The sequence below is a fragment of the Malassezia japonica genome, chromosome 1 (assembly GCF_029542785.1).
Source record: "Malassezia japonica chromosome 1, complete sequence".
Taxonomy (NCBI): Eukaryota; Fungi; Basidiomycota; class Malasseziomycetes; order Malasseziales; family Malasseziaceae; genus Malassezia; species Malassezia japonica.
This window is the reverse complement of record NC_083370.1, coordinates 567,106-589,190: the sequence shown is the minus strand read 5'-3', so window position 1 is coordinate 589,190 and position 22,085 is coordinate 567,106. Positions and strand designations below refer to the sequence as shown.

Genomic DNA, 22,085 nt, shown 5'->3' with positions numbered 1-22,085 from the left:
CCATGGCCTCCAAGACGTACCAGATTGCTGTTCTCCCTGGCGACGGTATCGGCCCTGAGGTCGTCGCGCAGGCTTCGCGCGTGCTTGAGCGCATCTCTGAGAAGTCGTCGAGCGTCAAGCTCGAGCTCAAGTCGTACGACTTTGGTGGTGCTGCGATCGATTCGGCCGGCGAGCCCCTTCCGAAGGCGACACTCGACGCGTGCAAGGCTGCCGACGCGATCCTGCTCGGTGCCGTCGGTGGCCCCAAGTGGGGTGTCGGCAAGGTGCGCCCCGAGCAGGGTCTCTTGCAGATCCGCAAGGAGCTCGACCTGTACGCGAACGTGCGCCCGGCGCTCTTCCCCTCCGAGTCGCTCCTGGAGCACTCGCCGCTGCGCCCCGAGGTTGCGCGCGGCACCGAGTTCATCGTGATCCGCGAGCTGGTCAAGGGTCTCTACTATGGTGACCGCAAGGAGGCCGACCTCGACACGCCGGGCAGCACCGGCGAGGCCTACGACATGATGGTCTACAACAAGGCCGATGTCGAGCGTATCACGCGTCTCGCCGCGTACCTCGCGCTGAAGTCGAACCCTCCCGCGAAGGTGCACTCGATCGACAAGGCTAACGTGCTGGCCACCAGCCGTCTCTGGCGCCGCGTCGTCACCGAGACCATCGAGAAGGAGTTCAAGGACAAGGGCGTCGAGGTCGACCACCACCTGGTCGACTCGGCCGCGATGGTCATGGTTTCGAACCCCCGCAAGCTCAACGGTATCGTCCTGACCGAAAACATGTTTGGCGACATTCTCTCGGACGAGTCGTCGGTCATCCCCGGTGCGCTCGGCCTGCTGCCGAGCGCGTCGCTCTCGGAGCTGCCCACGGGTGATGCGCCCGCCAAGGGTCTCTACGAGCCGATCCACGGCTCGGCGCCCGACATTGCCGGCCGCGGCATCGCGAACCCCGTCGGTACGATCCTCTCGGCTGCGCTCCTGCTCCGCTGGTCGCTCGGTCTCGACAAGGAGGCGACGGCCATCGAGAAGGCCGTGCGCAAGGTGCTGGACAATGCCGACATTGGCGGTCTTGGCGTGCGCACCGGCGACCTCGGCGGTAAGGCCACCTCGCAAGAGGTCGGCGACAAGGTCCTCGAGGTCCTCGACACGCTCCTTTAATTTTGCGCGAGGCGCCTGCCACGGGTAGTTGGTCGTTTTGATCGTATTGATACTGAATAGGTTCCATAACTACATACAAGTGGTATACAAAGCCATTGCACAGTGCATTAAAAGATGAACTGTACAACCTTTTTCCAGATCGGCCGCGCGCGGTCCTCGGCCTGCTGCTGCTCAAACTCCTCCATGGAGACGAGCGAGCGGCGTCCAGAGAGAAGGTCGATGTCTTCGAGGCGTGCAACGCTTGTGCGCTTCACGATCTTGTACACGATGAAGAACACCAAGAAGATTGGCAGCGAGATAAAGCCCAAAAAGAATTCGTACACGCGCTTTTGCGGGGTCATGGTCCCCTCGTGGATAGGGAAGGCAGAGATGTAAAACTGCGCCACGATAAGAAGGATGTTGAAAATCATGCCGACCCACGAGCCGATCTCGCCAAGCGGAGAGACCCATGGGAGCTGCTGGAGCGTGTAGCCTTGCTTGATCCAGGCGCGGCGGAAGCGGATGTGCGCCGCGCAGATCGAGCCCCAGGTGATCACCACAGAGAGACCCGAGATACCCAGCAGCCAGCTAAACACCGTGCCGCCATTGTCGTTCGACGAGTAGATCAAAAAGCCGAGAAGACCAAATGCCAGCGCAAAGATCTGCGCAAAGAGCGGGCGGCCCTCGCGGTCAATGTAGCAAAAGATCTTGGGCGCGCGGCGCTGCTCGGCGAGCGCGTGGAGCGTGCGGCTCGCTGCAAACACCGCCGAGTTGGCCACCGACAGGGCCGAGACCATGATCACAGCATTGATAATGTGCGGCAGCACCTTGATGCCACCGGTCTGGATCACCAACACGAACGGCGACGTCTTCGGGTCGTAGCTCCCGTCGCCGTGCAGGTGGGGATTGGTGGGGTCGATGATGAGCGTGATCATCAGCAGCGACAGCACGTAAAAGATCACGACACGCCACACGACACGCTTGCATGCCTTGGGAATCAGCTTGCGCGGCTCGGTCGTCTCGGCGGCCGCGAGGCCCACAAGCTCGGTGCCGGTAAACGCAAAGGCGGCTGTCGTGAGCACACTGCAGAAGCCCTTGAACTGGTTCACAAAAGCGCCCGCCGGTCCGTGCCAGCCCTGCGCGCCGAGATACTGGCCCACAGGCGCACCTCCGCAGTCGATCACGATGGAGCAAATGATGAAGCCGACAATCGTGAGCATCTTGAGCAGCGTGGCAGAGAACTCGAATTCGGCGTACGCGCGCACGCCGACAATGTTGACCAAGACGATGACAATCATAAAGATGGCGATCCACACACCCTTGGGCACCACCTCCTGCTCGTCCCAGAACGAGATCACGATCGAGGCCGCGGTGAATTCGAGAGGAAAGGTGGCGACCCACTGCATGAGGTAGTTGTAGCCGACGGCAAAGCCCCACGCCGGGTCCAAGAAACGCGCCGTGTACTCTGCAAATGCACCGGGCACCGGAAGCACCGAGGCGAGCTCGCCCAGCGCAAAGAGCACCGTCAGGATCATGAGACCGACCAAACTATAGTCGATCAGCAGACTGCCTGGGCCACCCGACGCGAGGGTCGAGCCCGACCCAATAAACAGACCCGTACCGATGCCGCTGCCGAGCGCGATGAATTGGACGTGGCGGCTCTGTAGCCCCTTCTTCAGCCCCGGCTCACCGGGCGGCGCGTCGTTGACGCGTGCGTGCGCGATCTGGGAATCTTCTTCGTCCTTGCCTGCATAGTCGCTCGAGCCTTGCAGCTTTTCCGAGTCGCGGAGCTCAGAAGAGGTATCTAGGTCCAGCGGTATCGCCGGCCTGAAGCCGTCCACGAATCGATGGAAAAAACGCATAAGGGAAGGGGGAAAGTGTGGGGAACCCTGCCAGAAGCTCGTTAAAGACGAAAAGCGAACGCCCCTCGTGCCTTCCCTGTTGGGCTCACCGCGCAGCTCGCCTGACAGGGCCCCCTTGCCAGTGGCCCATTTTTTTCTTCGCGTGGGGGCGTAAAATGACTTCGCCACGCGGCGATTGGCGCAATTCACATCGATCGGCTGTCGAGCAATTCGTGCAAATACGGTTCGTTCTCGCGTGGTTTGCATATTCACGTGACTGCGGAGTTTGCGGCACAGCCGACAAATAGCTATGGCGAGGTGTCACGGGGGCGCTTCGCGTGCGCAGGGTCTTCGAGCCCCGCACGTTTCGTGCCGCGCTTGGCCTCTTCGAGGAATTGGTCAATAGCGAATGGATCGCTGGCATCCTTCTCGAACTGCACGGGACCTGCACGTTGCTCTTGGAACTGTGACCCCTCGAAACCCTTGGACTTCCCGAGGCCGAAGCGGTCGTTTTCGAGCTCAGCACTGATCCCGCTCTCGGTGCCCCCTCCATAGATGTCGTCTGCACCGCCGGTTCCAGGGCGGCGATAAATGGCTGCAGCAGCCGAGGAGCCCTGGAACAGGGGCTTGTCGTAGAGGTTGTACGAGTCGTCGCTTCCAAACGTGTTCGACAACGACTCGCGGTTGAAGAGACGCGCGTCGGTCATCGACTCTTTGCTCATCGTCGGCTTCGCGAGGCCAAGCGCGACCTTTTCGGAAACGTCGCGGTTCTGCTCCTTGGCAAAGGCGCGCGCGCGTTGCTCCTTGCCCATATTGCTCATGCGCAGATCGCGCTCGCGCTCGCGGCGGCGCTCCTCACGCAGGCGGTTACGCTCGGCCGCCGCCTCGTCGTCCTCCTCGTCGTCGCTGTCGCTGCTGCCGTAGCCGGCCATCGCCGCAGGCATCTCGCCACCGGTCGCAGCAACACGGCTGCCGTTCGAGGGCGCAACGCCGGCACGCGCCTCACGCGCACGCTGCGCAAGCGAGCGCAGGTTCTCTTCGCGCATCGCTTTCTCCTTCGCAGCAATCTTTTCTTGCATCTGGTTGCGCTGGCGCACTTCCTCGCGCGCATGGCGGTCGGCGAGGTGCAGCGCTTCGGAGAACTGCGCAAAGTTATCATTAATGTACACGTCTTGCAGGCCGCGACCGTCTGCCGCGAGGCGCTTGTCCAGGGGAATAGTGTAACCCTTGTTGTTCTTCCAGTTCGAAATGCAGGGGGGGATCATCCACTCTTTCTGCTCCTGTGCCGTAACCTTGCGAGGGGGACTGCGCAGGACCGGCGGCGGGGGGCTGGGGGGGCCGCCCGGCACCTTTTTGAACTTGTGCCGCGGCGGCTCCAGCGGGTCCTCGACCACCTCGGACATCTTGATGATGCGCTGCTTCTTGCCGTCCTGGCCCTGAGAAGCAGGCGTATAGCGCAGATAGGACGTGCTCCCGCTGCTGTTCGGCACATTCTTGGGCTGCGCCGCCTTGATCTTGCCGTGCACAATCTGCTCGAGTGCCTGGCGCGTACGGTCCGCCGTGGCAGACACTTCCTCTTCCGAGGGGCGATCCAACGACCGCTTCTGGTCCTTGGACTCTTCACGCTCCGAGAGGGGGATCAGGTCCTTGAATTGCGACTGTACGTGCTGGCCGTCGCGGCGGCCCTGTTGCACGATAGCATCGTACCGCGCCTTGCCTTCTGCGTCCACATGGAGCGTAAGCGCTCCGCCGGGTGCCGCCATCTTGCTCAGCGTCGTCGCCACTGGGAGGGAGCGCACGTGATCTTTCTCCACACGATGGCCCCGGCGCAATGAGCTACCAAACGACGACGGAGGCGCATCGGTACCGTTATGTCGAAGGAGAGAGGGAGGGGAGGGGGGAGACGGCCTCTGGGAGTATATACGATCGTCCTGTGCGTGCAGAGCCGGTAGTAACGTTCCGCCACCTGCTCAGCACGACATTCGAAGCGTCGAATCCGTTGCGCGTCATTGCGCACTGCGACGTCGATGCGGCGTACGCGCAGTTTGAAGCGGCGCGGCTGGGGATCGACTGCAAAACTACGCCACTTGCTGTGCTGCAGTGGACAAGCCTGATTGCAGTGAATTATGCGGCGCGCGCACACGGCGTGAACCGCTTCAACTGCACGCTCGAGCAGGCCAAAGAGCGGTGCCCGTCGCTGCAGCTTATCCACGTCGCGTCGTACGGGCCCGGGGACGATACGCCGCAGTACTACAAGAACCCAAGCAGCAAGACGCACAAAATTTCGCTGGACCTCTATCGGCGAGAGTCGAAAAAGATTATGGAAATCTTTCAGCGGCGGCTGCTGCACCACTCGTCCGGCACGCACCTGGGCTTTGACCTCGCACCGGTGGTGGCCGACTGCTGGGCACCGAGCCTGCTTGCGATGCAAGAGGGGAGCGTCGACGACGATATCCTGTTTGAGAAAGCGTCGATCGACGAGTCGTTCTTTGACCTCTCTGTCTATGTGCGCAAAGAGCTCATGCACCGCTTCCCTCTACTCGATATTCGCAGAGACGTCGAGCGCGCGACGGCCGAGGAACGTGCACCAATGCTCGATGCGCCGCTTCCCCCGCTGCCGTTGTTTGTCAAGCAGGAGCTTGTCAAGAAGTCTTGGACCTTGCTCGGCGCTTGGTGGCCGTCCGAGCAGGATAATGTCGACACGACGCAGCAGGCGTCGCAAGCGTCTGACGACGAGGCGGCGATTACCGACATGACGTGGTTGGATGTGGCCTATTCCATTGCTGCAGAGCGCATGATCGCCGTACGCAAGCACATTGTCGAGCAGCTCGGCTACACGACATCGGCGGGCATTGCAGAGAACAAGGCACTGGCCAAGCTGTGCTCGTCCCATCGCAAACCGTGCAGCCAGACACTCTTGCTGCCGCGGTACGTGCTCGACTTTCTGGAGCCCCTTCCTTTTCGCAAGATCCGCTTCCTCGGCGGGAAGCTCGGCGCAGAGGTCGCGGATGCGTGGGGGGACTCGACCGTCGGCGAGCTCTGGCCGATTTCCGCGTCCGAGATGCAGAGCCGGTTCGGTGCGGATGGCCGCTGGCTATATGACCTTTTTCGCGGCATGGACCGCTCGGACGTCAGCCGGCGCACGTCCAACCGGTCGATGATGTCGGCGAAGAACTTCCAGCCTGCGCTCGTCTCGTACGCAAAAGGGCTGCACTGGCTCTCGATCATGTCTGCCGAGCTCAGCGCGCGTCTGCAAGAAGAGCGCGAAGAGTGCCCGCTGCTGTACCCCCGCTCCCTCGTGCTGCGGTACCTCGTGAGCGGTACATCCGGCACGCGCAGCCAGCAGATGCCGTTCGGCTTTGTGCGCAACGAGGAGTTGGCCAAAGAGATCTACGGCAAGGCCGAGAAACTATGGAGCCAAGGCATCGGGCAGAGCTTGGAGCGGGCGACTGGCCCCGACCGTGTCGGTATAGCCACGCTTTCGCTCTCGTTTGCAGGCTTGGAGCGGCAGTCTCGGGACCAGCAGCAGCTGCATACCTTTTTTGAGCCGAAGCGGAAGCGCGCGCCGTCCGACGAGGCGCCCGAGCCTGAGCACGAGCCTCTGCCACCCAGGGCCCCCACCGATGCGCATACAGAGGCTCCTGCCGAGGCCCCTGCCGAGGCCCCTGCCGAGGCCCCTGCCGAGGCCGCCTACGAAAGAGTCACGGACCATGATACCCAAACAGAAATGGCCCGCTGGTGCTGCCGTCGCTGTGACCACCAGGCATCTGTCCCGATGTTTGACGACCCGGACGAGGAGGACGCCCCGCGCCGTAGCTACGAGGTGATCCTCGACCGCCTGCGCCTCGAGCACGTTCACTGGCACATGGCACTGGACCTCGCCGCGGACCTATAGTGCACGGCCCCTTCTAGAACCCTGGCTTAGTCAGCGTGTCGTATGACCAGCGCACGGGCGACAAGTGGTGCCTCATGCCCAATCCATTGCCCCAAACCATGTTCAAGCCGCTGGCTCTCCGCGCTGCGCGGTCGCAGATGCGCCTGTCTGCGGCACCGGTGCCTATGCGCCAGCTGAATCAGTCGCATGGTCCCCGGCGTGCGATTTCTATGCAGCCGCACGTTCTGCGCAAGGCGATGGCCGTTGCGTCGCTCGGTGCGGCTGCTGCGCTCACGCTCGCGATCCAGGGCGCGTGCGGCGGGGGTGTGGTCGAGTGCGATGCACCGACAGAGCCCAAGAATGCGTCGACCAAGGTCTCGCACAAGCTCGACGTGTCGCACCTCGACGAGTCGGTGCTGACCGATCCTTCGGTGCCGATGCGCACGCGCATGGCGACCTACGTCAAGCTCCTGCAGAGCCGTATCGTGCATGCAGTGCAGGCCGAGGAAAACTCGGAGAAGCATGGCGATGATACCAAGAACTTCCTTGTTGAGTCCTGGGAGCGCAAGGAGGGTGGCGAAGGCATTTCGTGCGTCATGCAGGACGGCAAGGTCTTTGAAAAGGCCGGCGTGAACGTCAGTGTGGTGTACGGCAAGCTTCCTCCGGCTGCCATCCGCCAAATGTCGGCGGACCACAGCGGACTGGTGGAGCGCATCGGGTACAAGACCGAGGGCCCCGACGCCGAAGTGGACAACATGCCGTTCTTTGCGACGGGTCTCAGCCTCGTGATCCATCCCCGCAATCCTTTCGCACCGACGGCGCACATGAACTACCGCTACTTTGAGCTGTCGCACCCCAAGACGCTCAAAGACGGTTCGCCGAATCCTCGCTACTCGGAGGAGCCGGCGGCGTGGTGGTTCGGCGGCGGCTCCGACCTGACGCCGACCTACCTCTTTGCGGAGGACGCGCGCCACTTCCACGAAACGCTCAAGAACGCCGCGGACCAGCAGGATGCCGCCTTTTACCCCGCGTGGAAGAAGTGGTGCGACAGTTACTTCCGCATTACGCACCGCAACGAGTCCCGTGGCGTCGGTGGCATCTTCTTTGACGACCTGACGCTTCCCACCTGGAACAAGGGCACGCCGACGTTTATTCCTGTCTTTGACGGCCAGAAGCACAAGGCCGAACAGCTCGTCTCTGCCAAGCAGCACGATCGCGAGACGCTTTTCCGTACGGTGCGTGCGCTGGGCGATGCGTTTGTTCCGGCGTACATTCCCCTGGTGGAAATGCGCAAGAACATGCCGTACACGCAGCAGAACCTCGACTGGCAGCACCTGCGCCGCGGCCGCTACGTCGAGTTCAACCTCGTGTACGACCGCGGGACCAAGTTTGGTCTCATGACGCCGGGCGCGCGCATTGAGAGCATTCTCATGAGCCTGCCTCTCGAGGCACGCTGGGAGTATATGGACGGCACGACCGGTACCGGCCGCGAGAACTCGACCGCCGCCTTGATGGACAAGGCGGAGAAGGCCGCGTCGCATCCGACTGGAGAAATGGCCGCACGGGACGAGATCCAGGATGTGCTGGAGCACCCCCGCGACTGGGCATAGTCGCGTCTAGCTGTATACCACCTCTCTTTCTCATTAACACTACGTAGGGCGATGCGGAACGGGAGGAGGAGCGGCTCCGCCGTGCGTGGCGCCGGTGGCGGTCGCGTGCTGCGTGCCGATCGCGGACGAGTGGCCGGCGCCGCCCTGCGTGTCGAATCCGTTGCCGGCAAGGTTGGCCGCGCCGCGCTCGCGCAGGACTGGGTTAGGAAAGGGACGTACATTTTTCGAGCAGAGCTGCGTTGCGCCAGTTGGTCTTCCAGGCGGCCAAGGCAATGTCACCCACCAGCGGCACGACACCGACACCAATCGAGACCGCGTTGTTCATCATCATTTGGCGGATGAGCGATTCAGGAATACTGGGTTAGGAGAGCGACGTACCCGTCGACCTGCTTCGCCTTCTTCACCACAAGGTGGTAGTTGAGCAGGGCATCGGTAATGTCACCAGCCAGCGGAATCAGGCCGATGAGGAAGGTCCAACCGAAACGGATACCGCAGATGTGGAACCCCTTGTCGAGGTAGTGCGCACGGCGCATCACCTTGCGCAGGATCTTGGCATCCTTCTTCGAGAGACCGGGAGGCAGCGCACGCTGCGTCAGACGAACAACGTACCTTGCGGCGTTTTTGTTTGCCGTTCTGCTCGTAGTACTCATAGTAGGGGTCCTGCGTAAGCACCTGTCGCGCCACCTACCTCGGGCTCAAAGCGGTGTGCGAACTCGTTGGCTTGCTTTCCAGCGACAAACTTCGCCGCACTTCCCAGGATCTGCGACATGGCGGGCAAATACGCCCCGCAACGAGGGTCACGACGCAGGTCCCTGATCGTGCGTTCAATCGGGCGGCCTAGCAGGTTTCCTAACAAAATAACATTGTCTTGCCTACAAAGAACAACCGGGGAAGCTAGCACAGCTCCTGCACCTTGGCAAGCAGCGCGTGGATGTGCTGCGCAGTAGCGTTAACCTGGGCATGGTCATTGTGCACCTTGTAGAGGGCCTTGTGGACGTGCGGCGAGGCCTTTTGCAGCGTCGACTCGAGGCTGTGTCAGAGAGAGGACGTACTGCTGCAGCTCGGGCGAGCCGCCGCAGCGACTGTTGCCGCGGCGCATACGGCGCAGAGCGGACGTAAGGTCAAGGGGCTGGTGGGCGTCGGCTGGTGTAAGAAGAGAGACGTACCCAGGGCGATGAGGCACAGAGCAAGCGAGAGAATAGGAGTCCACTTCATGGTGAGGGTCGGGGTGGGCAGAGGCCTCTTTTTATCCTTGTCTGGTTAGCTCTAGGGTAGGCGCCCAACCCCAGAATGGGGTGGGGGGGTTGCGCACTGACGGGGAACGTGCTCTGCGTACGCACAGGCGCTTGACGCACGCTCAGGCGTTGGACGTACGCACTGGCATTTTCCCCGAGCGTAGTATGGTCTGTGCTGTTGCATGAAATATCCCCTGAGAAATCTATGCAATGCATCTACAGATCCCCATTTCTTCGTGTGATCGTCGGGAAGGGCACACACAGGATTGGCCGCATGGCTGAATAGACCATGACCTGATCACCACGTGCTGAAGATGTGCGGTCCGACGACGACAAGATAGGAGCATGGGACCCTTGCAGATCAGGAACCAAGCGCACAGGAACGGATACAAGGTACAAAGATCGCACGCACGCCTTCCCCACCTGTGTGCCACCACCGGCCGGAGCATCCTCCACTTCCCCACAATTCGCCCAAATAAGTGTTAAATAAATGGATCACTCTACGACACTAGCAAAAGAGGTGCAGCGACTCGAGCACCTTGAGGACGAGGCCAAGGATCGGAGTCACCTCGGGCGCGCCCAAGGCGGTAAGGATGGGCGAGAGCATCGGAAGGACCGCGAGGATCGCCTGCTCAATTCTGTGTCAGCAATCCAACGTACTCCTGCAGCACTTGGCCGCCGCCGCTGCACTGGCCACCACGCGCCATGAGCGCCATCGGCTGGGCCACCGCGGTAGACCCAGCAAACACTACATTAACAAATCAACATACCCAGCGAGGCAGAAACGAGAGCAAAGAAGCACAGGAGAGTGAAGAAGTTCATTGTGGCGAGGCGACCACCAAACGAGCGTCTTTTTATGGCTTCTACGGTCGCAGCATCACCCCAGCAACGTGCTGCTTGTGCGCTACGCACGGGCGCTGGAGTGTGCTTGCATAGACGCACGGGTCGCCGAAGTGTGCCTGCCTGCACGCACAGACGACCCCACATGCACGCACAGGCGACCCCACCTCTCCACATCACGATTGGGACACGGCGTACTGGAGCTCGGCTTGTCGAATGCACTGTGCCCAGTATTGCGGGTCCCCTGCTGGATCTTCAAAAACAAATGCTCGCCCAGGCTGCGTTAGTTGGTCGACGTACCGTATTCACAATAAACGAGCGAGGCGCCTTGGTTTCCACACTCAGTAGCCAATTATCGTACTTGCTCTCATTCGCGAGCGGCAATCGAAGCGCGTCTTCGCGACCCGACGGGCTGCGACCCAGGCTCGCGGGCATGTTGGTTTCCGACTGCGAAGCGACGCTGGACGGCGTACCGCTGGACGGGTAGCGCGAATATGCGTCGCTTGCGGTGCGGTTGGCGCCCATGCGCGACAGCCCCCGCGAAAGCGCATTCATCGACTGGAACGACATGGCCGGCAGCGACGGCTGGCTGCGCAGCGAGTGCGACCTGCGCTGCCGCGTCGTCGCACTGCGCTGCGAGGTGGTACGCTCGAGCGCGGCATACACGCCCCCACCCCGCTGGTCGTCCGTGACGTTGGGCGGGACCGGGCGTAGGATCACTTCGCAGAGGACCTTGAGCGTGCGCGTGCTTTCCCTTACGCACAGCAGCCGCGGGTAGCTCGTCAGCAAGAGCTGGCAGCGCTTGGAAAACATGCCGCCCGCACCCGTGCGCTTCAAGACAATTGGGCTCGAGTAGCTCACGACCTCGTTAGGCAACATGAGATCGTCGTACATTTCTGCCATGAACGAGCTGTCCTGTGCATTCTGCGACCTCTCTGGCACTGCGCTTGTCGCGCTCCGAATCGGAGGCATAAGTGCCGTACGCCGCTCCGCCTGTGGGCTGAACGAGCGCGCCTCGTCCGAGGAGCTGACCGACGACTCGTCGCCCGTTGCGCCGCTCGGCGAGAGCGTGCTATCACGCGTCGGGTGCGACGACGGCGGCGACGACGCATCGTGCGCCTGGAATGCATTAAACGACGATTCGAGCTCCTTGAGACCATCGGAAAACGAACGGCCAGTGCCCGGGTTCTTGGCGACGATCCCCTGCTTCATTTCCGGCACAGGATCGGTCCAGATCGTGCGGAAGTCGGTCTGCGCAAAAAAGGCACTCCCCTTGACCTTTTTCGCGCCCGGGCGCTCGTCGGGATCGAGCGAGAGGAGCTGGTCGATCAGCTCGATGGCCACGTCGGGGAACCGCGGCGGGTAGCTGAGGCGGCGGTGCAGAATCCGCTGAAATGTCTGGTACTCGTTTGCCGCCTTGAACGGCGAGTGGCCGGCGAGCATCTGGTACAGGACGCAGCCAAACGCCCACCAGTCCGACGGGATGCCGACCGTCTTTTCGCCGAGGAGCTCGGGCGAGACGTACTCGGCGGTGCCCACAAAGCTTCCGCGCGAGTTTTGGCTGTTGTCCGAAGCTTCCGTCGGCGCGATGCTCACGGTGCTGCTCGCGATGCTCCCTGGCGCGCTGTCCAGCTTGCCGAGGATTTTGGCGGAGCCAAAGTCGGTGACCAGAATACGCATGTTGGCGTCGAGCAGCATATTCTCCGGCTTGATGTCGCGGTGGATGACACCGGCCTCGTGGATACCGGCAATGGCGTCTGCGAGCTGCGCCGCGTAGAACGAGGCCGAGGCCATGTCGAGCGAGCCGAGGCGCTGTAGATAGTGCAGAAACTCGCCGTTCGGCGCAAGCTCCAACACAAAGTAGAGGCTCTCGCGGTCCTGAAAGGTATGGTACAAGGTGACAACGCCGCGGCGGTGCAGCAGCAGACTCAGCGCCTCTTTTTCGACACGCACATACTTTTGCTTCTTTTCCTTGAGGATGTGGACCTTGTCGAGGACCTTGACCGCGTACGCCCGCGCCGATACACCGCCCGGCAGCGCCGCCGCGCCGTCGTGGCCCGCGGCCGCCTCGAGCGCACTCGGGCGCCGCTGCAGCGCAGCGCGCTGGGTTTCCGGGATGTCGTTCAGGTCCCACGCCTTGATTACGGTCGAGTACGACCCCTCGCCGAGCACCTCGCCAAAGATAAAGTCGCTGGGCGTGCGCCGCCGCGACGGCGCGGGCGACTTGGTGCGTGGCACCACTGTGTCGTTGGACGGCGAGGCGCGCTCGCGGATCGGCGGCCGGGGCACGGGCAGCGTCGTCGCCGCGTGCATCGGACGCACACCGCTCGCCTCAGCGGTCAGCAGCGGCTCGTTTCCGAGCGGGCGGCCGATCAGGCCCGGGTTCAACACCTCGGTCGTGGGCACGAGGTAGCCGTGGTGCCCCATCTGCGCCGAGATACTCGGCATGAGAACCGGCGGTGTGGTTTCGCTGTGTGCCGCGAGGTGCGGCGCGAGGCCCTGCGGCGTAGGGCGCGTACGGGGCGACACGGGATCGTAGCTCGGCATGCTCGTGCGGTGATCCGGCGACGGCGAACGCGGCATGAGCGTGCTGCTCGACGAGCGATTCGAGCTGCGCACGCGCGTCGCGTCCATCGTCCAGTCGCTCAGGCGCGAGCTGTTTGTGTCGCGGCGCGAGCCGCTCGGCAAAGGGCGCACACGGTCCACGACGCTCTCCTCCGGCGCCGGTCCGTCCGGCGACGGCGGCAGGCGCAGGTTCTGCACCCAGTCCTGGGTACGTGCGCGCCACTGCCCCCGCTCCTCGGCCTCGCTTGGCATGCCGGGCGTGTTCGGCACGCGCGCCGTACCGGCCTGCGCCTCCATGCGCACGATCTCGGCGGGTGTAGGACGCCCTGCTGCTGGCGGCGGCTGCGGCACGGCGATCGAGGTGACGGAGGAGCCTGATGCGAGCGACGTTTCGTCACCCTCGAGCATTTTCGGCGGCGCGTCCGGCGTGCGCTGCACGTCCGAGTTGCGCGACAGGGTCGACTCTGCGTGGCGCGAGCGGTACGACGTGCGGGACGAAGGGCGGGAAAAGCGCTTCGCGACCACCATCGGTGCGCTCGTCACGGTGCTCATCATCGTGTTGTAGTCGATCGGCGGCGCGGGGCGGCTGGTATCGAGCGGCGTGCGCTTGCGTTGCGGCTGCGGTTCCGGCTCCAGCTCGTTGGTCGGCACGAGCATCGGCGAGCGGCGCGAGCTCGACAGGCCCGGCCCGTTGCGGAAGATCCACGTATCGTTGGCGGGCTTTACGAGGTGCTTCATGCGCGGCGTCGTGGAGGATCCCGAGCTCGGGCGCAGCGGGAGGGATTTGGTATAGGCCATCGGCGTGCCCTGCGACGGTTCGTTGCCCTGCTCCGGATCGTAGCTCTGCGTGGAGCGTGTCTCGTTGTGTGTGTCCAGCGACCATTCCGGCTGCTCCGGCAGCGAGTCGCGATGCGGCCACGAGAGCGCGTCGGCGTCTGGGGAGATGGTGTGCTGGCTGCCGTAGCCGCGTACGTTGCCACGGGGCGGTGCGCGGAACGGCACTGCCTCGATACTGCTTGTGCTGTTCGCCGACGACGTGCTGCTGTTGGACTGCGTCCGCTCGAGACCCGAGCTGTGTCCGCTCGACTCGGAGCTGTGCGTCGCGCCACGGGGGCGCCCCGAGGACGAGGACGAGTGCGAGGCGCTCGCCGCCCCTTGCGACGGCCGCGGCGACGATGCGACCGGCTCGTCGGTAACGCCGCGCTCCTGCGACAGTGTCTTTTGCATGTGCGGCCTGCCCATCGCTGCTGGCGTCGCGCTCGGCGGCACACGCCATGCATTCGCACCGATCGCCGAGGGCCGTGCGCCGGCTGCCTCGTCGAGCGGGCTGCGCAGTGGCGCATTTGGGTGGGGTTTCTCTATATCGACTTGATCTGGGCCCGGAAGTGGCCCAGGAAAGGCACGCGGCGCCTCGGCACGGCCTGTGCCTGACGCATGTTCCATGCTCCGCACGTCACCACGACGCGTCGCGGCGGGAAGCGGCTTTCGTCACGTGCTACGAGCTATGATCGGGCGGTGGGCGGCTTTCGGGCGACGTGCGGTCCTCGGCGCCAAAGGCGATGGGGGCGCTGCCAAAGGAAAACTGCCCGCCGGCGGCCACGCCACTGGTGTTGGCAAAGGCGGGGCCGATCGCAGCGTTGGTAAACGCAGAGCCCCCCTTGGGCTTGCTGCCGAAGGAGAAGCGGTGCGGCGACGTGCTCGAGGGGGCGCTGGCAGAGAAGCTCGACGAGGGTGTACGAGCTGCTGAGCCAAACGCAATAGGTTTTGTCGTGTCCACAGGGGGAGTTGCGGCGGTATCCGCAGCGGTCGTAACAGGCGTCGGAGTGGATGCGGTCGTGGCAGGGGCAGGCGGCGAGGACGTAGTCGGGGTAGACTTGGGCGCCAGCGACGTGCCTGCAAATGAAAAGCCCGTAGCGGGGATCGAAAAGGTCGGCGCGGAGGACGGGGGGGCACTCGATTCGCCTTCATCGCTCTTTTGGAGGATCGATGAGGTGCTCTGGCCGGCGAACGAGAAGCCGCCGGGCTTGAGCGAAAAGGTCGGCGGAGCGCTGGGCTTGGCGGCATCGGCTTTGGCGTCGGCGTCGGCCTTGGCTTTGGCGTCAGCCTTGGCCTTGGCTTCAGCATCAGCCTTGGCTTGGGCGTCAGCCTCCGCCTTGGCCTTGGCTTCAGCGTCGGCCTTGGCCTTGGCTTCAGCGTCGGCCTTGGCCTTGGCCTCGGCCTCGGCCTTGTCCTTGGCATCAGCCTTGTCCTTGGCCTCCTTGGCCTTGGCCTCGGCCTCCTTTGCCTCGACCTCGACCTCGCTGGCCTTCTCGGCCTCGGCCCGCTCGTCGACCTTTTTCGTCTCGGCATCGACTTCGGCCTCCCGCTCTACAGCGTCGGCCTGGCGCTGGAATGCGCTCGCACGGTGTGCGTCGTTCTGCTCGCGGCTCGAGCCCAGGAACGACGGGAGCATGCTCTGTCCGATATGCTTCGGCGTGGGCCGCACATTTTCGTGGTTCGACTCAAATGCATTGCCCAGCAAGGAGTGTGCGGTGAACGACGGGAACTGCAGCGACGACGATTTCGGCGTCGTCTCCATCGTCATCACCTTGTTGCTCCAGCCCGGATCACGCAGCGGCTCCGGCTTCGTGTCGAGTGCGCTCTTCCTTGCTGCATCGCCCAGCGTGCTCAACAGCGGGCGCGTGGCGGATACTGAGCCAAAAGCCATCTCGGGGTCCATCGCGTCCTTGGTCTCTTTTTCCCGCTCTTGCTCCTTGGCCGCGTTTTCCGCAGCTGCCCACTTGTCGCTGATGGACTTGTAGTGCTCGCTGTATTGCTCGTCGATCGCATGCAGCGCCGAGCCAAGGTTTGAGCAGTCGCTGGCCTCGTTCAGCACACGGACCAGCTCCTTGGTCATCGACCAGTTCAGGCCGCGCACCGACTTGAAAAAGTCGACCTTGCTTTCATCCAGCGACGGCGCCTCGTCCTTCTTTGGGCTTGGCGCACTCTGTGCGGGCTGCGCCGGCGGCGCGACGGCCTGCCCGCCGCCGCTCCACGACGGCTGGCTGCCCGTGTTGATCGAGCCGGAGGAGACGGGCCACGGCGCGGGCGCCTCGGGGTTCGCAAATTGCGACGGCACCGGCTGCAGTGGCACGCTCGGCGACATCACCGCGGCGACCTTTGCAAAGGGGTTTGCGCTCGGCGCAGGCGCCTGCGGCGCAGCCGCGGGCCCTCTCCGCTTCGGCAGACCACGCATCGGGCGGTTCTGCACGGCGGGAGCGGGCCCACCAGAGGACTCCTCGGACTCGACCGACACCGCGTGCGGGTCGTCGCCGTCTTCGCGCTGAATTTGACGGTCGGCGATGCGCTTCATACTGCACCACCCGACTCGTAGAGCGCTGGCAAACGAGGCCGGCCGAAAAAAAGTACACACCTCCACCGGGGTGGCCCTTGCACCGACGATGAGCGCGCCGCCGGCGTATTTGGACGCCCGCGAGGACACCGTGCACCTCGATCAGAGCACGCAGCAGTATGTATGGGAAGGGGACGACGGGGAATGGGAGTGGCACGGCCCTGCGCCGACGGATGACGAGGAGCGCGTGACAAAGGGCCGGTGGATCAAGCGCATCGGCGAGGAGGAGATCAGCAAGCAGCAAGAGGTGTACAGCGTAAAAGGCGTAGACGAAAATACACCTGCGGCGCCGGTGCTCAAGCGGCACCAAGGCAAGAAGCGTAAGGCCGAGGGCGAGGCGCCGCCGAAGCGTGCCAAGCGGAATACGGCCGTGTTTGTCACGCAGCTTCCGCTGGATACCGAGGCGCACGAGGTCGCCGAGGTCTTTTCGCGGTACGGCGTGCTGCTTGAGGACGACCGTGGCGAGCCGCGCGTGAAGCTGTACCACGACGAAAGCACCGGCGCGTTCAAAGGCGAGGCGCTCGTTGTCTACTTTAAGCCGGAGAGCGTCGACCTGGCCGTGCAGTTGCTCGACGATACCTATTTGCGCGCGAGCAAAGGCGTGTGCAGCGGCCCCTGCATGCACGTCGAGCCCGCTGCCTTCCGGCAAGAGGGCGGTGAGGAAGAAAAGAAGGAGCCCAAGGCGCTCTCGGATGCCGACCGGAAGAGCATCAAGAAGCGCATGACCAAGATGAACAGCAAGATCAACGACTGGGACTCGGACTCGGGCGACGAAGCAAGCCAGAAGCTGAGCCAGACCGCGCGCACGCTCATCCTCAAGAAGATGTTTACGCTGGCCGAGCTCGACGAGGACCCCACGTTGCTCCTCGACCTGAAGCAGGACGTGCGCGAGGAGTGCGCGTCGCTCGGCGAGGTGACGAATGTGGTGCTGTGGGATGTACGTGCACTCGCTAACCCAGCGTGAACCCGAAGGTGTAATTACCGTGCGTTTCCGCGAGCCGGCGGCCGCCCGCGCGTGCCTCGCCAAGATGGACGGCCGGTACTTTGCCGGGCGCCAGATTGCGGCGCTCCTTGCCGACGGGCGCCCCAAGTTTCGGCGCACGGCCGGGGGCGACGACGACGACGGGGACGAGGAGCAGCAGCGCGCCGATGCATTCGGCGAGTGGCTCGACCAAGGAGGCGATCAAGATGCATAGCAGCTATTTGACACGAGTAATAATCTGCTCGTTGAGCTGCGCGAGCGCAGCGCGTGCATCGCTCTCGGGCAGCGCAAGGAGCGCCTCGCCAGCGACCTGCGCGTGGTATCGGGCGAGCTCAGCGGTGCGTGCAAGGCCGTTGGAGCGGTGCACGATCGCGAGTGCCTCCTGGACGTCGCCAGGTTGCGAGAAGCGGCGCTGGACCATCTCGCCGAGGTTCGTCTCGGGAAATTCCTGCCAGGCGTAGAGCACCGGCGCGGTGGCGAGGCCGAGCTGCAGATCCGCGCCGCCCGACGGCTTACCGAACGCCTCTGAGGTCGACTGGAAGTCGAGCAGGTCGTCGACCAGCTGGAACGCGATGCCGACGTTGCGCCCGTACACGTACGCCGCATCGCACACCTTGTGCGCCGCGGCGCGCTCCTCGCTCGTGAGCGCCGGCGCGGCGAGCGGCGCCTCGCCGCAGCCGCCGAGCACCGTCGCGGAGCGCGCCGACTTGGCGATCAGCGACGCGGTTTTGAGGTAGGTCTTTTGCAGATAGTATGCAAACAGCTCGCGCGTCGGCCCCTGCGGCGTGGTACTCTGCGTCCAAAAGCGGTCGAGGACGTAGGCGTTGGGCTCGGACGACCCCACGTCCGTCACCGGCACCTGGTCCGAGACGCTCGCGCGGAGCTGCATCACCTCGCCCTCGACCAGGTTCGCAATGACGGTCGACATCAGCTCCACGACCTCGGGGTCGCGCAGGCGCGCGAGCGCAATCGAGGCGCGGCCGAGCAAAAAGTCGCCGCCGAGGATGCTGAGCTTGTTGCCGAACGTGCTCGGCGCGGACGGCGCGCCGCGGCGCAGGTCCGACGCGTCGATCACGTCGTCGTGCAGCAGCGACGCAACGTGGATCATCTCGGTGATCTCGGCGAGGCGGCGCTGCGTGGGAAGGAGCACGTTTTGCAGGTGCGGCACATACGGCGACGCACACGCCGGCGCCGGGCTGCGCTCGGCCGCCTTGGCGCTCGGGTTCACGTCATTCAGGACATTCTCGGGGCTGATGGACACGTCCGCGTCCTCGCCGACGGCCGCCGCACGCTGCGCGCCCCACGCGGGGCTCAGGCCGTTGGTCGCCTTCGACATGAGCAGCACAATCATCGGGCGCACATGCTTGCCTTCCGCCTGGAAGTAGTACTTGCCCACGCGGTCCAGCGAGGGGTGGCCGCTGCCAAGCAGCGACGCGATATTATGCCGCAGCGACGAGAGCTCTTCGCCGACGACCTCGAGGGGGTCGCGCAGCAGCGACCGCACGGCCGCGCGGCCGTCCGTCGCGCTCCCGTCGGCGCTCAGCGCACTCTTGGCACTGTCCACAACCGCGGACCAGGAAGAGGCCGCACGCAGCGTCGCACGGCTACGCGCGACGCGCTGCGCTGCCAAAGCGCCGCGCTGCAAAAGGGCCATGTCGGAAGTCGGGAGGCTTCTTCGCCGCTTAGTCATCGACATGGCCTGGGCGCCGCGGCCGGTGGTGCGCCGGACGGTGCTGCTGGCGGGGCTGGGGAACTATACGCACCCCACGACGCGGCACTCGATAGGGCAGTACGTCCTGGAGCCGCTCGCGCGGTGTGCTGCGGCGCACGACGTCCAGGTGCGCGCCGAAGTCGCGGCGACGATGGAGCGATTCCGGGGCACACCGCATGCGCTGCCCCCGAGCGAGCTCCCGCGCGCGTTTGCAATGGAGCGCGCGGCGAAGGGGTGGGTCGCCAAAGTCTCGGTCCTCCTCGATACCAAGCCGCAAAAAGGGACCAAGTTTAGCCCGCTGTTCAAGGCCGAGCCTGCGCGCTTTCCGCTCGTGCTGGCCGACATTGTGTTGTATATCCCCAAGTTTCTCATGAACGTGTCCGGCGCGGGCATCGCCGCGGCGCAGGGCGCGTATCCGGGCGTGCGTCTGCCGGACGACGTGCTGCTCCTCCACGACGAAATGTCGCGCGCCTTTGGCAAAATCTCTTTCAAGGCTGGCGGCAGCGCCGCTGGGCACAATGGCGTGCGCAGCGCGCAGGCCATGCTACGTACGAAGAAGGTCGCCGGCGACGTCGCGCGCATCCGCATCGGCATCGGGCGCCCGCCAGAGGGGGTGGACGTCTCGCCGTTCGTCCTCGGCACGATGCCGAGCGACTGGCTCGACGCGTGCCAGTGGCCTCCGCCGGGCAATGCGCCGGCGAGCGCCATGCCCGAGCTTGCCGGAGCGCCCCCGCGCGGCGAGCTCATCGAGCAGGTATGGAAAGAGGTGGTGCAGTGGTGCATTCGGCCCTACGTGCCGTAGCTACGTCCGGTCGGGCGCGTTCTCGGAGCGGTTCGGTGCGCCGCGGCTCGCGCCGTCCGGCCGCGGACCCCGCTTTTCCTGGTGCTTGCCCACGCCCGGGCTCGCAGCAGGCCGCGGGGGGATCGCGTACGGCGCGGCGGGCATCGGGCTGTACGGCACGCCGGGCCCAGGCGGCGGCGCAAACGGCATTTGGCCGACGAGCGACGGCGACATGGGCGCGTACATCATCGGCGCGCCTTGGGGCATCTGATCAGGCGGCGGCATGTACGGCGGCTGCGCCGGGAAGCGGTACTGGCCATAGGGCGGATAGACAAGCGCATACGGCTGCTGCTGATCCGGCATCGGACCCTGCGGCGGCATGCCCATCGGCAGCGGCGGCGGCGGCTGGCGGGGCGACTTGCCCACACGCGCATGGGGCGATGCGGGGGTGCGGTTGCCTTGCACCGGCGACACGCCCGCGGGGGGATACACGCCGACCATCGGCGGCATCATCGGCGGCATGCCGACCGGGCCCTGCGCGTCGCCAAACGGCTTGCCAGGCCCCGGCATTGCGCTCATTGCGACCTGCTGCCGGTAGGGGGGGCCGGTGTACGGCCACCAGGCCGTGACCGAGTTGGCCTCGGGCAGCTTTTTGGATTTTGGCGCGCGGAAGTCGTCCATCGGCCGGGCAGACGGCCCGACATTCTTTGGGATGCGCGAGCCAAAGAAAGGGTGCTGGGGGGGCGGCGCAGGCGCAGGCGCAGGTGCAGGCGCAGGTGCAGGAACAGGCACAGGCGCAGGCGCAGGAGCGGGGGCAGGAGCGGGGGCAGGAGCGGGGACCGCCGCCGGGCGCGCCGCGGGCGTCGCCGGCGACGCGGACGCGGACGGCGTCGCGCGCGCGCCCGGCGTGAACGACGCGGCGGTGGGGTTGAACGAGCGCGCGGCCGCGTTCATCTTGAACGACGACGCAGGCTTGTCCTTGGCCTCTTGCTTCTTCTCCTCCTTCTTTGGCTGGAGGTCGGCCGGAACGGGGGTGGTGAGGCGGAAGTTTTGCGCCCACGCCTTGAGGTCCGTGAGGCGGTTTTGCTTTTCTTTCTGCGCAAGCTCCGCCTTGCGCACGACCAGGCGCTCGCGCTCCGCGCTGACAAACTGGCGGAAGTCGGCGGTGAGCGCCTTGCTGCCCGGCGCCGGCGCCGGCGCCGGCTTCGCCTCGGGCGCGTTGCTGCGGGCAGACGGGGATGCGTCTGCATTCGTGTTGCGCACCACCGCGCCGTACTTGTCCTCCTCGTTGATCTCCGAGGCATCGACCTGGTTGCGCTCCTCGGCAAGGTGCACATTGTCCGAGCCCTGCTCAAGGATTTCGCGCGCGATGCGGTCGGCCTCGCGCTCACGCTGCTTAAAGTCCTTGCCGGAGCGGTCGAGCTTGGTGGTGTACAGCGTCTCTTCGTAGTTGGACTTGATGCCGAAGCGCGCCTCGTTCGCCGCAAACTGGTCCCAGCCCTGGGCCGAGTTGCTCGTCTCGAGGTTTGTCTCCTCGAGCGCCTCGCCGACATCGTCCCACTTTTGCAGCGCACGCTCGTCCAGGCGGCCGGCCTGGCTGATCTCGGTATCCGTGCGGAATCCGGTTTTGGACTTGGCGAGGTTCTGCTGCAGCGCCTCGAGCTCCTCCGAGGCGGAGAGCTGCGCGTTCGTCGCATCGATCTCGGCAAGATCCGAGCCGGGGATGACGAGCGAGCTGATCACCTCGCCGACATCGCCCTTGCCTTCGCTTGTCAGCGCCTGAGCCGCGGTGAGCACCACGCCGAGGGGGCTCGCCTCGGTGCGGGCGGCAGACAGCACGCCGACGTACCGCTCGCCACTCTGCATCGTCACAACGACCATCTGCCCGACAAGCATCGCAAGCAGACACACCAGGCCCTCGCGCATGGGGTCCGCGCCGCCCTTACTCGGAGCAGCGCCTTTCGCCGGCTTCGCCCCGGCGCGTGCACTCGGGGCATTTGGCGATGCACCGCCAGATGCCACTGCACTCCAGCGTCCCATAGTCGTAGATGCACCTCGGCCACGTCCCGAGTTGCCTGCGTTCGATGAGCGCCGTTGCGCGCCAGGTTGCGTGGTCGAGGTCATCGCGGTGCCC

At 64.7% G+C, this 22,085-nt stretch overlaps 13 protein-coding genes across 13 annotated transcripts; 5 read left to right on the top strand and 8 right to left on the bottom strand.

Moving 5' to 3' along the window:
- Positions 1-2: 2 nt before the first annotated feature.
- Positions 3-1,142, top strand: LEU2 (3-isopropylmalate dehydrogenase; the record flags this gene model as incomplete). The annotated part of the gene is made up of 1 exon (XM_060264321.1): positions 3-1,142. The coding sequence occupies one exon, from the start codon at positions 3-5 to the stop codon at positions 1,140-1,142; it is 1,140 nt and encodes a 379-aa protein (XP_060120304.1).
- A 107-nt stretch (positions 1,143-1,249) lies between these two features.
- On the bottom strand, positions 1,250-2,983 carry MJAP1_000350 (uncharacterized protein; the record flags this gene model as incomplete). Its single annotated transcript, XM_060264320.1, has 1 exon — positions 1,250-2,983. One exon carries the CDS (start codon positions 2,981-2,983, stop codon positions 1,250-1,252), a length of 1,734 nt encoding a protein of 577 aa, XP_060120303.1.
- Positions 2,984-3,270: 287 nt separating this feature from the next.
- Positions 3,271-4,725, bottom strand: PRP45 (mRNA splicing protein; the record flags this gene model as incomplete). Its single annotated transcript, XM_060264319.1, has 1 exon — positions 3,271-4,725. One exon carries the CDS (start codon positions 4,723-4,725, stop codon positions 3,271-3,273), a length of 1,455 nt encoding a protein of 484 aa, XP_060120302.1.
- A 68-nt stretch (positions 4,726-4,793) lies between these two features.
- Positions 4,794-6,857, top strand: eso1 (DNA-directed DNA polymerase; the record flags this gene model as incomplete). Its single annotated transcript, XM_060264318.1, has 1 exon — positions 4,794-6,857. The coding sequence occupies one exon, from the start codon at positions 4,794-4,796 to the stop codon at positions 6,855-6,857; it is 2,064 nt and encodes a 687-aa protein (XP_060120301.1).
- A 98-nt stretch (positions 6,858-6,955) lies between these two features.
- HEM13_1 (coproporphyrinogen oxidase) lies at positions 6,956-8,446 on the top strand (the record flags this gene model as incomplete). Its single annotated transcript, XM_060264317.1, has 1 exon — positions 6,956-8,446. The coding sequence occupies one exon, from the start codon at positions 6,956-6,958 to the stop codon at positions 8,444-8,446; it is 1,491 nt and encodes a 496-aa protein (XP_060120300.1).
- A 39-nt stretch (positions 8,447-8,485) lies between these two features.
- MJAP1_000346 (uncharacterized protein) lies at positions 8,486-9,215 on the bottom strand (the record flags this gene model as incomplete). Its single annotated transcript, XM_060264316.1, has 5 exons — positions 8,486-8,643; positions 8,666-8,802; positions 8,825-9,033; positions 9,056-9,106; positions 9,135-9,215. The coding sequence occupies 5 exons, from the start codon at positions 9,213-9,215 to the stop codon at positions 8,486-8,488; spliced, it is 636 nt and encodes a 211-aa protein (XP_060120299.1).
- A 125-nt stretch (positions 9,216-9,340) lies between these two features.
- MJAP1_000345 (uncharacterized protein) lies at positions 9,341-9,661 on the bottom strand (the record flags this gene model as incomplete). Its single annotated transcript, XM_060264315.1, has 3 exons — positions 9,341-9,476; positions 9,499-9,589; positions 9,613-9,661. The coding sequence occupies 3 exons, from the start codon at positions 9,659-9,661 to the stop codon at positions 9,341-9,343; spliced, it is 276 nt and encodes a 91-aa protein (XP_060120298.1).
- Positions 9,662-10,189: 528 nt separating this feature from the next.
- Positions 10,190-14,328, bottom strand: PDK1 (non-specific serine/threonine protein kinase; the record flags this gene model as incomplete). The annotated part of the gene is made up of 4 exons (XM_060264314.1): positions 10,190-10,319; positions 10,342-10,429; positions 10,590-10,608; positions 10,822-14,328. 4 exons carry the CDS (start codon positions 14,326-14,328, stop codon positions 10,190-10,192), a joined length of 3,744 nt encoding a protein of 1,247 aa, XP_060120297.1.
- Positions 14,329-14,581: 253 nt separating this feature from the next.
- On the bottom strand, positions 14,582-16,438 carry MJAP1_000343 (uncharacterized protein; the record flags this gene model as incomplete). The annotated part of the gene is made up of 1 exon (XM_060264313.1): positions 14,582-16,438. One exon carries the CDS (start codon positions 16,436-16,438, stop codon positions 14,582-14,584), a length of 1,857 nt encoding a protein of 618 aa, XP_060120296.1.
- An 88-nt stretch (positions 16,439-16,526) lies between these two features.
- On the top strand, positions 16,527-17,673 carry MJAP1_000342 (uncharacterized protein; the record flags this gene model as incomplete). The annotated part of the gene is made up of 2 exons (XM_060264312.1): positions 16,527-17,414; positions 17,437-17,673. 2 exons carry the CDS (start codon positions 16,527-16,529, stop codon positions 17,671-17,673), a joined length of 1,125 nt encoding a protein of 374 aa, XP_060120295.1.
- A 3-nt stretch (positions 17,674-17,676) lies between these two features.
- Positions 17,677-19,113, bottom strand: COQ1 (tRNA dimethylallyltransferase; the record flags this gene model as incomplete). The annotated part of the gene is made up of 1 exon (XM_060264311.1): positions 17,677-19,113. One exon carries the CDS (start codon positions 19,111-19,113, stop codon positions 17,677-17,679), a length of 1,437 nt encoding a protein of 478 aa, XP_060120294.1.
- Positions 19,114-19,153: 40 nt separating this feature from the next.
- On the top strand, positions 19,154-19,972 carry MJAP1_000340 (uncharacterized protein; the record flags this gene model as incomplete). The annotated part of the gene is made up of 1 exon (XM_060264310.1): positions 19,154-19,972. One exon carries the CDS (start codon positions 19,154-19,156, stop codon positions 19,970-19,972), a length of 819 nt encoding a protein of 272 aa, XP_060120293.1.
- On the bottom strand, positions 19,973-21,877 carry PBP1 (poly(A)-binding protein binding protein; the record flags this gene model as incomplete). The annotated part of the gene is made up of 1 exon (XM_060264309.1): positions 19,973-21,877. One exon carries the CDS (start codon positions 21,875-21,877, stop codon positions 19,973-19,975), a length of 1,905 nt encoding a protein of 634 aa, XP_060120292.1.
- Between the last annotated feature and the right edge of the window lie 208 nt (positions 21,878-22,085).